Source organism: Podarcis cretensis, assembly GCF_951804945.1.
Source record: "Podarcis cretensis genome assembly, chromosome: 10".
Classification (NCBI taxonomy): domain Eukaryota; kingdom Metazoa; phylum Chordata; class Lepidosauria; order Squamata; family Lacertidae; genus Podarcis; species Podarcis cretensis.
Genome location: NC_137179.1, coordinates 67877220 through 67892805, shown reverse-complemented (window position 1 = coordinate 67892805; position 15586 = coordinate 67877220). Strand labels below are relative to the sequence as shown.

Below are 15586 nucleotides of genomic sequence, written 5' to 3'. Positions count from 1 at the left end.
CCAAAATAACTTAATTTACTCATTTATTCATCTTCTTTAAATATATACTCTTATGAAACAGCAGTTTATTACAACAATCCTGCCAATGTTCTTCTCCATTTACAATTCATCTGTAAATATTCAATAAACCATTTCCATTCCTTTATAAAAAGTTTGTTGTCTTGATTTCTTACTCTTCCGGCAAGTTTTGTCATTTCTGCATATTACGCAAGTTTTTGTATCCATTCTTCCTTTGCTGGGACTTCTTGTTGACTGAGTTGTTTTTAGTCTTGTGTTGCAGGTTTTGTAACAAATGTGTCCCACCTCCCAAAAAAAACACATTAACTTATGTGAATGTTAGCCACTTTGTGCTCATTTCGCTGTGGAAAAGAAACATAAATAAACTAACAAAATAAAAGTGAGGCTTTTTCTTCTGCCTCTCGGCTTTATGATGAAGGGTGTGGAGAGAGATGGGGTTTCTAGTGCGGCTGTGTACAGCCATGCCCCTTCCCATGGCTCCAACAGGGGTCAGCAAACTTTTTCAGCAGGGGGCCAGTCCACTGTCCCTCAGACCTTGTGGGGGGCCGGACTATATTTTGAAGAAGGAAAAAAAAAGAACAAATTCCTATGCCCCACAAATAACCCAGAGATGCATTTTAAATAAAAGCACACATTCTACTCATGTAAAAACATGCTGATTCCCGGACTGTCCACTGGCCAGATTGAGAAGGCGATTGGGCCGGATCTGGCCCCCAGGTCTTAGTTTGCCTACCCATGCTCCAATTCAAGGAGCCTTAGTCAGGCTAAGCCACCTTAGACCAACTTGGGACAACCCAGCCGGCCCTGGACCCAGTTCCAAATTAGTTCAGGGGCAGGCTAATATCTCATTAGGTTTTTAATTTTTTAAAAAAAGCCATGGCTTCTCTACAAGTGAGCACCCTACATTCTGCAGGATCAGTGCCTCCACTTCAGCTCTTGTGCAGAGACACAGATCCTGTGGTGTGGGGTGCTACGCTGCAGGGAAGTTGCTTGCAAAGCAGGACCCCGCAGAATCAGTGCCTCTGCAGGGCATCAGGCATGAAGAATAGTAGGGGAGCGATGGGCTCTTACCTTCTCCTGGCAAGATGCAGCTGATGGTCAGGTAGCTCTTGGCGGGTTGTTTTTTTTTTTTTTTGTAATGCAAATTTAGTAAATTCGCCTTTAAATCTAAACTGAATCTAATTACTCTCCCATCCTTACCTGCCTCTTTGATCCCAAAGAGACAGAAGGTTTATTTCCTTACACACAATTGACTACATAAAGTTAGTTCTGTCTGTTCATGTACTGGAGACTCTCGTTGTCACCCTCTCTTTATTTATTTTTATAAACTTCATTTATGTGCTTGTGACTCTTCATGGCTCATCTTAAGGAATCGCTCTAAAGTTCATTAAATGAACATTTCAGTCTCCTTTTCTCTTTGTTCTTTCCTTTTTCCTCAGCTGCACGGCCTTGTCCATACAAGTATCAAATTATAGACTTAGGACGTAAGGCGTTTAAGTTTAGGATGACTGAGTATTCTTAACAAATTTGTAGATGAGACAGAGGATACAAAATAAAAACGGGAGTGACTGAGAGAAACTTCAGATGACAGATTAGAATTATAACAAGCTTGATAATTAGGATGAAAGCAGTTAAGGTGGCATTCTGTTTCAGATAAACATATTGTAGAGGAAGAGAACAGAGAGCGGAGCTTTATTAACCAGTGGCAAAGCTCTGAAGGGTTTTGGATTACGTACGTATTGTAAGTCAGCAGTGCAATGCTTTTTTCAAGTAAGAGAAAGGCATGTGGTGCAGAGATACAGGCATCCCTCAGCAGATAGGTGAGAGTAGAAAGAGTCTACTCATGTTAAAAAGTTTGAAAGCTATTGGACTAGCCTATTTTGAGGGTGGGGGACCTAAATTGGCCTGGCACAGGTCCTGATTTGGTCCGCAAGGCAGTTTCCCTCCAAACCTTACTCATCTGCTGCTCACCTGACATATGTGAAGAGGGACAGGTAAGGATGCACCTGTAAAGGAACTATTGGGAGCTTAAAGAGAGCTCCTGGTTGTTCCTTTGCAAATGGGGCTACACTGCCAAGGAGTTTGCCGTTGGGGAAGACCCAGCTCTGTCGATTTGCAACCCCTGTTAGCTGGCTCCTTTGAAGTTACAACCTGATGTAATGACATCAGGTGATAGGTGAGCACCCTCACTCACATGTCAAAATGGGCTACTGGAGTGGGAGATGTTGGGATCCTTGCTGGGAAAGTTTCCCTCCCCTGGGCTTACATGATGGGAGAGAGACTTGAAAGGAAACTCTACACTGATGTCTTGCCAGATGACATGCTGGGGCTTAACAGTGGATCACCAGTACTATGTGAGAGGATCACTGCTTGCTGTCAAATAGTTCATGGAGGGTTGATATCAATTAACATGAACTAATAAGGTAAAGGGACCCCTGACCATTAGGTCAAGTCGTGACCGACTCTGGGGTTGTGGCGCTCATCTCGCTTTACTGGCCAAGGGAGCCGGAGTACAGCTTCCGGGTCATGTGGCCAGCATGACGAAGCCGCTTCTGGCGAACCAGAGCAGTGCACGGAAACGCCGTTTACCTTCCCACTGGAGCGGTACCTATTTATCTACTTGCACTTTGAGGTGCTTTCGAACTGCTAGGTTGGCAGGAGCAGGGACTGAGCAACGGGACCTCACCCTTTTGCGGGGATTTGAACTGGCGACCTTCTAATCAGCAAGCCCTAGGTTCTGTGGTTTAACCCACAGCGCCACCTGCGTCCCAACATGAACTAATACCAGCACTTTAATTATTATATGTATATCCTCCATTTTTTGCCTTTGAAGTTTATCTCCCTCATCCTCAGAACAACCCTGTGAGGTAGGGAAGGCTTAGAGAATGAGGTTAAGCCCAAGGTTGCGAGTGACCTTCATGGCTGAGTGGGGATTTGAACTCTGGCCATTCCTAATCTGGCATTTGAAACCAGTGCTCTTCACCTGGTGCCCTCCAAATGTTGCTGGTCTCCAATTCCCATTAGTTCCAGCCAGCATTGCAACACGTCAGGGGCAATGGGAGATAATAGTTCAAAAATCTGGAGGACAGTGTGTTGTGGAAGACTACTCTAACCACTATACCACACTTAAAGGTAAAGGGACCCCTGACCATTATGTCCAGTCATGGCCGACTCTGGGGTTGAGGCGCTCATCTCGCTTTATTGCCTGAGGGAGCTGGCATACAGCTTCTGGATCATGTGGCCAGCATGACTAAGCTGCTTCTGGCGAATCAGAGCAGTGCACAGAAATGGCGTTTACCTTTCCGCCGGAGCGGTACCTATTTATCTACTTGCACTTTGAGGTGCTTTCGAACTGCTAGGTGGACAGGAGCAGGGACCGAGCAATGGGAGCTCACCCCGTCGCAGGGATTTGAACCGCCGACCTTCTGATCGGCAAGCCCTAGGCTCTGTGGTTTAACCCACAGCGTCACCTGCGTCCCATACCACACTTACTTTATGGCTTTTGACCTCTTGATCATCTTTATGGCTCTCTCTTAGATTCTTAAAATTTAGTGGCTAAACTGAACATTGTTATATAATCTAATATTAACTAGGATCAGGCAGAGAACTAATATAACTTCTGCTTTTGAATCATAGAATTGTAGAGTTGGAAGAGACCAGAGTCACCTAGTCTAAACCCCCGCAATGCAGGAATTTTTACCCAAGGTAGGGCTCGAACCCAGGACCCCATGAGATTAAGAGTCTCATGCTCTACCGACTGATCTATCATGTTGCATTAGGGGACAAAACAGGAGTATAAGGTCATGAGCAGCCCCATAGACTAGCCTTTCTCAACTTTGGGTCCCCAGATGTTGTTGGACTACAACTCCCATCATCCCTAGCTAGCAGGACCAGTGGTCAGGGATGGTGGGAGTTGTAGTCCAGCAACATCTGGGGACCCAAGGTTGACCTTGTACTCCTGTTTTGTCTCCTAGTGCAGTTAGTGGGCTACCTTTGAATAGGAAGGTGTTAACCTATTGCTGCTGCTCTCTCTGAGTCCTTTCACAGTAGGAAGCACCTTATAGGCAGCAGGTTGACATCATACAAACATGGCAACAAATAGAGATTGTCACAGGGATGCAGGAAGCAGGTGGACCACTTGAAATGGAGAAGTAGAAAAAAGTGGGCGTGTTTTTCAGCATTCATGTCAGATGCTGGGGGCAAGCAGGGATGCTGTTGAGAGTGGTTTTGTTGGCAGTTGTAACAAATTGCCTCTCCAAGCCCTGAGTTACAGCAAATTGCTTTCCTTTTTACTTTAGTCTTCCTATGTACATGTACTAGAGAATTGCACCCTCTTCGTTCATACTGAGAGGAAACAAAAACACGATCCCTTTTGGAAGCATACAAACTGCAATCCCTGGTCCTCCTATAATGTTAAGTGAGGGATTGTGAGAACTGGGATGAGATGAACAGCCTTGATGGGTACATTCACGAAATAACTTTAACTATGGTTTACAGTGACGTTTTAAATTGTACCAATATATTAAGAGCTGAATACCCAGGTGTCAACCTCTTTCAGAATGGCATAGCTGCCACTGTGCCCACTGAGCTCTTATGCTTTAAATCAGTGCTGAAGGTTTTTGGGAGCTGGAGAGTTGAGGGAAAAGCTTCAAAACTTGTATTGTTCTCACTTAGTGCAACTTATTGCATTAACAATTTTTATTGCTTACTTGAGAACTGATTTAGACACATTATCTTTGAACATAAACTCACAGCTGAGGAAGTTAAGCTTGCATTTTAGAAAGTCTTTCCCCCTTCCTAGTGCTTGTAGGGGCACTGCTGTTAAACAGCCAAGCCAGAAGTAATTTGTGTTTAATGGTTTTTATACAGCAGCTGAGAAATGCATGATTTGGAACTGTTCTCATTCTTCCTCTGTCCCCCTCCTCCCCTCTTCTGATTTAACAGAAGAGTTTTTGACCCTGCGAAAGCTAGACTCTCTCCCACTCCTGCTGCCAAGGAACAGCAGTAAGGCGTTGAACTGATAGGCGAGACTCCAGGATCAGGTGTTTACCACTTTGTATGAGAGGCTGGCAGAGAAATGAACTGGCAGCAGCTGTGTGAATAAGGGGAGAATTGTTCCACAAATTATGCAAAGCAAAAAAAAAAATAAAATAAAATAAAAAAAATTGACTGTAGCATGAAACATGCTATGCAATATAACCAGCTAAATCCCCAGCAGTTGTATGAATTTCATACAACACAACTTCGACATGCATGGACAAAATTATTTTGTTGCTTACTGCATTTCCTAGCTGCTTTATATGAAAAAGTCTCAAAGCAACTTAACACTGTAAGACGAACAGATGAAATTGGTTAGAAATTAGGATCCCCCTCAACATGTCTGGTGTGTGTTTTGACAGACATAAGCGTATACCTTTTGCATCTAACTCTGAAGGGCTAAGCTATGCATTTAGGTCATTGCGTGGTGATGGGTGCTCAAAATTGCCCTATGCATAATTGTAAAGGAAAGGTAGTGAGAGTGGGTTGGTGTGCCGCTGAGTCCTCATTTCAAGCATATTATTTTGATTGCCAAGGATGTTGTTTTTGTTTCAAACATTGCAAATTTTGGACAAAATGGAATGTTTCAAGAAGTGGCAGAAAGATATTTCTAGATTTGTCTGGCAGGGCAAGAAGCCCCGAATAAAATATAAAATACTAACTGATGCTAAAGAAAGATTTGCCCTGCCAGACCATAAGCTTTATTATGAGTCAGCCGCATTTTGTTGGCTGAAGGAATGGCTACTTCTTGAAAACACTGGTGTATTGGATTTGGAAGGGTTTAATAATGTATTTGGTTGGCATGCATACTTGTGGTATGATAAGGCCAAAGCACACAAAGCGTTTAAAAACCATATTGTCAGAAAAGCACTGTTTAATGTCTGGATAAGATATAAGGATTTGCTTGAAAACAAAACTCCACGGTTTTATTTTGAATGTGCATACGGTGGTACCTCGGGTTGCAGACGCTTCAGGTTACATACGCTTCAGGTTACAGACTCCGCTAACCCAGAAATATTACCTCGGGTTAAGAACTTTGCTTCAGGATGAGAACAGAAATCATGCTCTGGCGGCGCGGTGGCAGCTGGAGGCCCCATTAGCTAAAGTGCTGCTTCAGGTTAAGAACGGACCTCCGGAATGAATTAAGTACTTAGCCCGAGGTACCACTGTATTATGAAATCAGCCAACATAGAGTTGACTTGAGGGTTCCCCAGTCTTGCTCTAAGCTATGACCCTCTTACCCCCCAAGCCTGAGGTCAAATGCTGTCTTTGGGACCTGTACAAGCCAAGCCCCTCTTCCAGACCACACTTCTCCCAAGCCCTGCTCTGTGCCTTACTTGAGTGCTTTTTTCCATGCAGAAATGTATTATTGATCTGTGATAATGATGCTTGCTTGCTTAAATAGAGGTGTGTGTGTGTGTGTGTGTTAGGTGCAGCAGGAGTTTGGCCCACTTTTGCTTGTGCCCTTTTCCAGCTTTGATACTTGACTCCTGGAAGATTGCCTAAGAAGGACTTGTAGGCCTCATGTTTCCAAAGGTCCTCTTTACCTTGGCTTAGAGTCAGAGCAATGCTTTGCAAGCCAAAAATCCCTGTTTGAGTCCCTACAATCTCCACGTAACACTGGGAAGGACCCCAGGCTGAAACTTAGGAGAGCAGTAGACAATCGGCGTAGACCAACCTGATTTGGGTCACTTGATAGGTTGGTGGAATTGTCCCCCTGTCAGTCGCCTGCTGTCATATGATGCCAGGTGACTGAAACTTCAAAAGTCTTCCTTTCACAATCAGAGCTTGAATTCAGCACTTTCTGAATTTGTTGCCTTTTTCTCTCGCCATGCAAGGCAACAGATCAAAGGAAGCAGGTGGCATACTCACGTTGATTCTTCCTTTATGGCTGTGGCTTGAAATCTTTTTGAACTTCCATGGCTGGAACTCTCCTGTGCCTAATGTCATGTGACATCAGAAGCAGGAAAGATGAGGCTGGTTACACCAAAAATGGCCTTGTGGGCCAACCCCAGAGGAACCTGCAGGCTTGAAGTGTCTCACCACTGGTGTAGACAATACTAAGCTAGATGGATTAATTATGTAATACCTGTGTGGTGTAGAGCCAGTGTGGTGTAGTGGTTAAGAGCGGTAGTCTTGTAATCTGGGGAACTGGGTCCGCATCTCCGCTCCTTTGCATGCAGCTGCTGGGTGACTTTGGGCCAGTCACACTTCTCTGAAGTCTCTCAGCCCCACTCACCTCACAGAGTGTTTGTTGTGGGGGAGGAAGGGAAAGGAGATTGTTAGCCGCTTTGAGACTCCTGAAGGGGAGTGAAAGGCGGGATATCAAATCCAAACTCTTCTACCTGAAGGTGCATCAAATTTCCAGATGGATCTTTATACATGTCATTTATATATGCCCTTTTTTAAAAGCAACACCTTAATCTCTGGATCTTAGAAGAAAAGAAGCTCAACCTAAATCTACCCTCTGTTTCCCAAGTATTCCCTCCTCATGAAGGTTCAGGACAGCTTTGTACATTGCAACGAGAGGGCAATGCACACATTAGTTGTGCAAAAACAAGCCCGCAGGGATGAACTGTGCCTGCAAAAGTTTGCAAAGTACATGCCTTACAAGTTGCTTTCAGGGTGGGGGCGGGGCATGCATCACAAGTATGATAGCAGTGCAACATTTGTGTGCATCTGGTCTGTCCACTTTATTGTAACACGTGAAATGGCCTTCAGAATTCAGAAACTTAAGGAATATCCTATATTTGCTTTGGTGGCAGCCTCTGAAAAATTGGTGTGATTGCAGTGTTGTTGTTGTTTAGTCGTTTAGTCGTGCCCGGCTCTTCGTGACCCCATGGACCAGAGCACGCCAGGCCCTCCTGTCTTCCAGGGCCTCCCGCAGTTTGGTCAAACTCATGCTGGTAGCTTCGAGAACACTGTCCAACCATCTCGTCCTCTGTCGTCCCCTTCTCCTTGTGCCCTCCATCTTTCCCAACATCAGGGTCTTCTCCAGGGAGTCTTCTCTTCTCATGAGGTGGCCAAAGTATTGGAGCCTCAGCTTCACGATCTGTCCTTCCAGTGAGCACTCAGGGCTGATTTCCTTCAGAATGGATAGGTTTGATCTTCTTGCAGTCCATGGGACTCTCAAGAGTCTCCTCCAGCACCAGAATTTAGAAGCATCAATTCTTCAGCGATCAGCCTTCCTTATGGTCCAGCTCTCACTTCCATACATCACTACTGGGAAAACCATGGCTTTAACTATACTGACCTTTGTTGGCAAGGTGATGTCTCTGCTTTTTAAGATGCTGTCTAGGTTTGTCATTGCTTTTCTCCCAAGAAGCAGGCATCTTTTAATTTTGTGACTGCTGTCCCCATCTGCAGTGATCATGGAGCCCAAGAAAGTAAAATCTCTCACTGCCTCCATTTCTTTCCCTTCTGTTTTCCAGGAGGTGATGGGACCAGTGGCCATGATCTTCGTTTTTTTGATGTTGAGCTTCAAACCATATTTTGCGCTCTCCTCTTTCACCCTCATTAAAAGGTTCTTTAATTCCTCCTCACTTTCTGTGATTGCTGTAGTATTCCCTATATCTGAAATTCCAGTATGAGAGTGTTGGTTATCTTCCTCAAAGCATGCCTTTCAATAACTCTCCAGGTATTTCCATTTTGTTCAGGTGTATCTATGTAAGAAAATAACACAGCTTTACAAACATAAACCCATTCAGCAGATATAGGACTTTTAAACAAACAAACAAACAAACAAACAAACAAACAAACAAACAAACAAACAAACGTGATTAAGACCTTAAGAAAATCCTGGAGTTAATATCAAACCAGTGTAAATCTCTGTCAGTAGAAACCGCAGAAGTGGAGAGCAATGTGGTTGTTATCTCCCCACCCCTTTCCATTCCCTTGTAGCTGAGTGTGCTCCTCCCATCTCTTCCAGAGAGTAACATGTTTCGTGGAGTCAGAACCAAGCGTTGCTATTCAGGAATGTTCAAAAATGTAACTCTGCTCCAAGTACAGTATGGGCAAGCATGTAATTTTCAGCCTGGGCTATTTTGTGATCCTGACATTTTTTCTGCTTGCTGCATGGTGAGATTTCACCAGCTCATAGCAGCAGTTCAGCCCTTGCGTAAACAGCCTACCTTCTGTTTAAAAACAGAGCAGCTTCTGTTCACTTGAAATAGTCAACAATAAACTGTAAAGGATTTTTTTTTCTCCTGCAGTATTAAATATGTAACAATTTGTAAAAGCTGATTGACTGACAAATGACAGACAAAAAGGCAAAAAACAAATGAAATGAAATGAAATGAAATGCTAGAAATGGATTGTGGATGTTAAATGGGGGTGATCAAGACATTTTGGTATAGGGTAGAGTAAATGTTTTCTTTAGCTTCCCTGTTCTATTTCCATTTGTGGGGAGGAATCCTTAAAAACACAACTCAACCCAACCACTTTATATCTCAAAGCTGAACTATGAAAGGCATCCCTAAAGTTCTTTGAAAACTTTTGTGAAAAACTACTTCATATGAGAGACATTAGATCCCCAGCCTTTCATGAGTTCATCTCCCTGACACTCACATTGCTTATTGTGAGTGAAAAATTTCAAGAGATATAAGGGTGGTAGTCTCTAAGTTGCCATGAGCTTCTTTATATTGCTTTGCTGCTACAGTTATTACACTGTTATGCAGCCAAACAGTTATTATGACACTGCTAATGAAACACATTAAAGTGAGCAGTGCATTGAGAAATGATATAGGAAGAATTTACGTGGAAATACTGGATATGTTTTCCATGTGACATGTCTGCTGTGTACGGCTTCCAAGAGAAAGTTGGGTACCTGCTTAGAGAAGATCTATTTACTTGACAGCCAACACTCAGTCTCTCTCTCCCCCCCTCACCTCCTTGCTTTTTTCTTGGCAAGCAAACAAAAGACCCTGTCAAGCAGCAAGAGGATGCCGTCTGTACTGAGCTGTCTGGCAGACCATTACAAAATGGCCAAAGGATTATTTTGGGGGAAAGGGGGAGAAGAGCACAGCTGGACATCCTTCCAGCTAAGGCTAGCAACTGCCCAGTGATGAAGGCAAGAGGTCCAAGAAAACCAAATCAACATATATAAATGGGTTGCCTCTGAAACGATGGCGCAGTTCACGAAGCCTGGCTCTTGTGAATTCACTTAATGGCTACAGAAGCTTGTTCCGATGTGAGGTCCAGAAAAGGATAATTAATTTAAGGAAATAAATCTTATTAAGCCAAGCCAAACCGTGACATATGTGAACTGTTGCCAGACAAATGCAATTACTCCGGTGACAGCAAAGGTTGCGAGGTTTTTAGCTGGGGCAATCAGAATAAGATCCACTATTTGACTATTGATTCCAAACCCTAAAATGTATTTTATATAACTGACTTTTTATTTCTATTCTTTGTATATTGTATTATTGTTTTATTGCTATGGCTGATGGCTGACGCAAACAATGATTCATTCATTCGATCAATCCAATTACTCCAGTGCCATATTTTGCTTTTAATTAAATTATGACTATCCCTCCTCTTTCTCATCTGCCAGTGAAAAGTGACAGCTTGTCAGTTCCTCGGTTTTTAATATAGCTCTTTTAAATAGATATTCCTATTTATTGTGTTGTTGTTGTTATTAATTGAATTTATATATCCCCCTATACCCAGCGGTCTCAGGGCAGTTCACAGAACAAACAAACAAACTTAGGTCCATTACAGAATGTCTAGGAATGTCTAGGAATTGGTTTATTTGCCCCTGTATAACTTGCTGAAATTAATGGCTTTGCTAGGAACTAGCCAATATAAATGTTATTAAAAATAAATTGTGTCCCCCCCCGGCTTGGAAGGGGAGCTCAGAGTGGATTGCAGTCTTTAAAAGTATATATACTTCTTTTAAAATTGTGTTTGTAGAGATGTGAAGACCTGGAAAAGCAACTTGCAAAAATGTTTCCTCTACTTTTCATCCAACCCAATACAAACGAAGCATATTTTTTTTAAAAAATGAAATCCACCAACTAGGAATATTTTTTTTAAAAAGAGAACCCTAAATTATTATTTCCTAACCGTGTTTAAAAGGGAGGGGGGAACCTAATATGTGACCTGCTATTTATTTAGGAGAGTTATACTCCACTGTTCAGACTGCTGCAATTTGCCAGAGCAGTCAAAACAATGACTGAATATACATACAATGAAAATAACAATAAATAATGTTAAAAGGAGCAAAAATAAAACAATATTGCAAGATAAATTTCAGTACTTCGAAGACTCTGTGCTCCCACACAATGCCACCCAAGGGAGGAATACAACAAAAAAGACCGAATATATTATTATTATTATTATTATTATTATTATTATTATTATTACTCCTCCTCCTCCTCCTACATATTTCCTTTAAATAGGAGCAGTGGAGATCTTGGCAGGTATCAAGTGTATGTATGTATGTCTACATGGAGTTCATGGGCACCACATTGGGGACTGAGCCCCAAACTGTCAGATTCAGAACCTGATTGATTGTGACCAAATCACTCCTCTGGTGCCACTGAGTCATTCTAAATGTTCCTCCTGTGGTGTGGGAGCTACTAATAGATTATTAGCAATCATGAGGATGGAAGAATGCCTAAAAGACCATCCTGGGGCTCATTTATACAACTGTTAGTTCACAGATAGCAAGCTGATAGCAAGCTCCTTCTACAAGTGGACGGATGACAGAATAAGGATCTTGGACTTGAGATTTTTCTAACGGCAATTCTTGAAACATTTTGCCTCTCCCAAGTTAATACTGGCATAAATCACAGGAGATGTTTTGTAGAGTAGACTTGTAGAAGGGAGAAATCACTTGCACTATAAGATTACATGAATGTTTATATTGGCACAGTAGACTTCCGTATTGTAAATTTGTTTCCCTACTGGACAGGTTGTCGGAGCGTGTTTTGGTTTTTTAAAAATAAAAACTATTGTTCCCTTAAGAATAGTCATAAATGGTTCTTCCAGTTTCATCATGTACTGCAGGTTTTGCTCAGGACATGTGCTAACTTTGTCTACTTGGAAAGGGATTAAATTGACAGTAGTATTATAAATAAACTATTGTATGGGCTGTCATGATGTGTAGTATGATACCTTGTAGTTGTGAAGCTTTTATTGTTGGATCATCTGCACGTTTTCTGCCGTTTGTGTGTAAAATTTGGGGGTGAAATTAAGTGAAAGGGAACTGCATTATATTGTTCTAACTCCCAATGTACGATTGCTCCTAGATGCTTTCAAATGTTTCCAGTTATTGATAGAAAAACGTACCATATTTTTTGCTCTATAAGACTCACTTTTTCCCTCCTAAAAAGTAAGGGGAAATGTGTGCGCATCTTATGGAGTGAATGCAGGCTACGCAGCTATCCCAGAAGCCAGAACAGCAAGAGGGATTGCTGCTTTCACTGCGCAGCGATCCCTCTTGCTGTTCTGGCTTCTGAGATTCAGAATATTTTTTTTCTTGTTTTCCTCCTCCAAAAACTAGGTGCGTCTTGTGGTCTGGTGCGTCTTATAGAGTGAAAAATACGGTAATTCATTACCAGACACAAAGAAGCTGAATTCACAGTCTGTCATCAATCACTGCAGCTGCACACTCTATGCTTACAGTTCTGAAGAGGTCCAAGTTCATAGAACCTTAGAATTGTAGAGTTGGAAGAGGGACCACGAGTGTCATCTAGTCCAGCCCCTGCAATGCAAGAATCTTTTACCCAACATAGAGCTTGAACTCGTGACCTTGATATTAAGAGCCTTATGATCTAGCTACTGAGCTAAAACTTGTGCTTGGTGGGTGAAACCCCAGACTTCTATAAATGTGCTGTTTTACATTCAATCTTAGGTAAATTCAGAATAATTTCTTTGGTGCCCCTTGTGCGATTGGCATTTGATTCATTATATTGTAGATATAATCCACCTAGGTTGTATCAGATTTTGAAATGGTGGTGGTAAGTTTCAAACCACATATTGAAGGCAAATGCATGCAAGAAGTCACTTCCTTTTTCAAAAAAATCATTTTTATTACGTTTTCCATTTTAACAATCCAATCAAATCACATTAAATATTCCAAATTATACATATACATATCAATTAATCCAAATATTCTGCCAAATTATAAATTTTTTGTTGGTACTTCCCATGCTTCAAGTTTGGGGGGGGGGGCTCATATCTCTGCTGCTTTTGATAGTCATTTCTAATAGTTCCTTTAAATCTTCCTGTTGTTTTCCTTCTTTCACGGCCTCTGAGTTGTTTCCAAAAGCGAGCTGAAGTAAAATGATGTGTTTCTGTGTGGATTTTATGTGTATGATACCCCTCTGTCCATGTAACTTCCCCTCACATGCTGGTAATTCTGGCGAATCAATCCAAAAATCTTTTCGCTGCTGGCAGCCGCCATCTTCTCTCGATTCCGCAATGAAGTCACTTCCAATAGTTTTTCACAAAAAGTAGCCACTGGGAGCTTAAATTGTTGAGTGAAAGCATGGTTTAACACACACACACACACACACACACACCGGTGGCAGTCCTAAGCAGAATTGCAGCCTACTGAAGTTGTGTCTTTAATAAAAACGTACTCGTGTATGACAAGTTGTTTGCCCAGAAGTTACCATGAATTCCAGTTGGGTTCTTGTGGAAACAAGTAACTTTCTAAATGGTAGCAAAAAAAGAAAGAAAGAAAGAAAGGTCTTATGCTCATGTTTGGATTAACGTCTGTTAGGATTTTCACAAATAATGACACAACTAGGTTGTCCTTTTTGTGCTGCTTGGGAGATAAAACAGGCCCTTGTTAGCTTAGTGCTGCACCATATAATCCAAGCTAGAATAACCTCCTCTTAAACTATTGAGCATCTGAGGTCTACTTGTTTTAAAAAACAAACAAAAATAATTTGTTTTTACTCTGCCGTGGGGCAAAGGCTTTTAAAATCAAATTGAAATAATCTCCCTTCTATTCTTGTTACCATAGTAGGTCTATTCAAGTTAATGTTGTTATCTTTGGCAGGCTTCTGCAGTTCAAAAATAATGTGGATATATTAGGCCTGATTGTCCTCTGTTCTGCCATGGTTTTTTGCTTTGGCTGATTTTTGTAAGTTATTAATTACCAGTTATATGCCGGTTCACTCAGAAATCCCACTGAGTTCAATAGGGATTACTCATGAGAAAACGTAAATGGGACTGTAATCTTAGAATACAACCAGGCCAATTTGAAAAGGACAAAGTCACCTTGGAGACTTGAATTCCACTGGTACAGCAGAAAGGGTGCATAATGGTGGTTGTTTTTGTCCTTAAATATTAAGTAGATCATCCTTTCCATTGTTGCAGGTGAGCGGTGAGTATTCTGCGTGACTTCAGTCCCTTCTTGGGCATATCTGATTTAAATTTATTGGGGGGGCTCTTGAAATATGAAGCGTTAAGTTGTGTTCTGTTCCAGTGATATAATATTTGGCATTTTATTTCTCCTCCTCCTCCTCCAACCCCCGCCCCCCCACCCCAGAATCAGACCTCAACTAGCCAAAGAAAAGATTGAAGGATGCCATATCTGCACATCTGTCACACCTGGAGAACCTCAAGTGTTCCTGGGAAAAGATAAGGCCTTCACCTTTGATTATGTATTTGATATTGAATCCCAGCAAGAAGAAATCTATATACATTGCATAGAAAAACTGATTGAAGGCTGCTTTGAAGGATACAATGCTACCGTGTTTGCTTATGGGCAGGTAAACTTTACGAAGTTTCAAAATTAATTGTTTGCTTTTCAGTGAATCTGTCAGAGGGCTGTTGCGGTTGCTCAAGAGTAAGCAGGCAGGACTCCAAACCCGTATTTTACAAGTTTTATTTTGGCGGAAACTATTTACAGTGACGCGGGTGGCAGTTCGAAACCCCGCGACGGGGTGAGCTCCCATTGCTCGGTCCCTGCTCCTGCCAACCTAGCAGTTCAAAAGCACGTCAAAGTGCAAGTAGATAAATAGGTACCGCTCCGGCGGGAAGGTAAACAGCGTTTCTGTGTGCTGCTCTGGTTCGCCAGAAGCAGCTTAGTCATGCTGGCCACATGATCTGTAAGCTGTATGCCGGCTCCCTCGGCCAGTAAAGCGAGATGAGCGCCACAACCCCAGAGTTGGCTATGACTGGACCTAATGCTCAGCAGTCCCTTTACCTTTACCTTTATTTATAGTGAAGAGCCCCAAAGCTCATGTCTGGCTCAGCCACTAGCAGAATCTAGGAGTGGTCTTTTTTGGACCTCCCCCAACCTTCTCCTTCCCTCTTTGCGCCTTAGGCTACTGTGCAGGATGGGCAATGGCAAGGGCGTGTTTCCCTCCTGTCCGGCTTGCTCAGGAGTGGTGTTAAGGCTCCCACCAGCATTCTCTGGTCCTTGCACCTCTTCCCCACTAGAGGTGGGGCTTTCTTCCTCCTCCCCAGAAGAGGAACTGCTTCGCAAGATTTTCAGAGGCTCCCTGTAACACAACTGCCATTCTATTTCTCGCCTCGGAGCCGATGGCAGTTCCCTGACAGAACCCAAACAATG

The 15586-nt window shown here is 42.5% G+C and overlaps 1 protein-coding gene across 9 annotated transcripts in view; it reads left to right on the top strand.

Annotated features, from left to right (window-relative positions):
• The window catches only part of KIF21A (kinesin family member 21A), a 105054-nt gene that overhangs the window by 14866 nt on the left and 74602 nt on the right, over positions 1-15586 (top strand). For all 9 annotated transcript variants that reach the window (XM_079994036.1, XM_079994040.1, XM_079994038.1 and 6 more), the window contains exon 2: positions 14558-14780. In XM_079994036.1, the coding sequence (XP_079850162.1) occupies positions 14558-14780 (223 nt within the window). The remainder of the gene's footprint in view (positions 1-14557; positions 14781-15586) is intronic.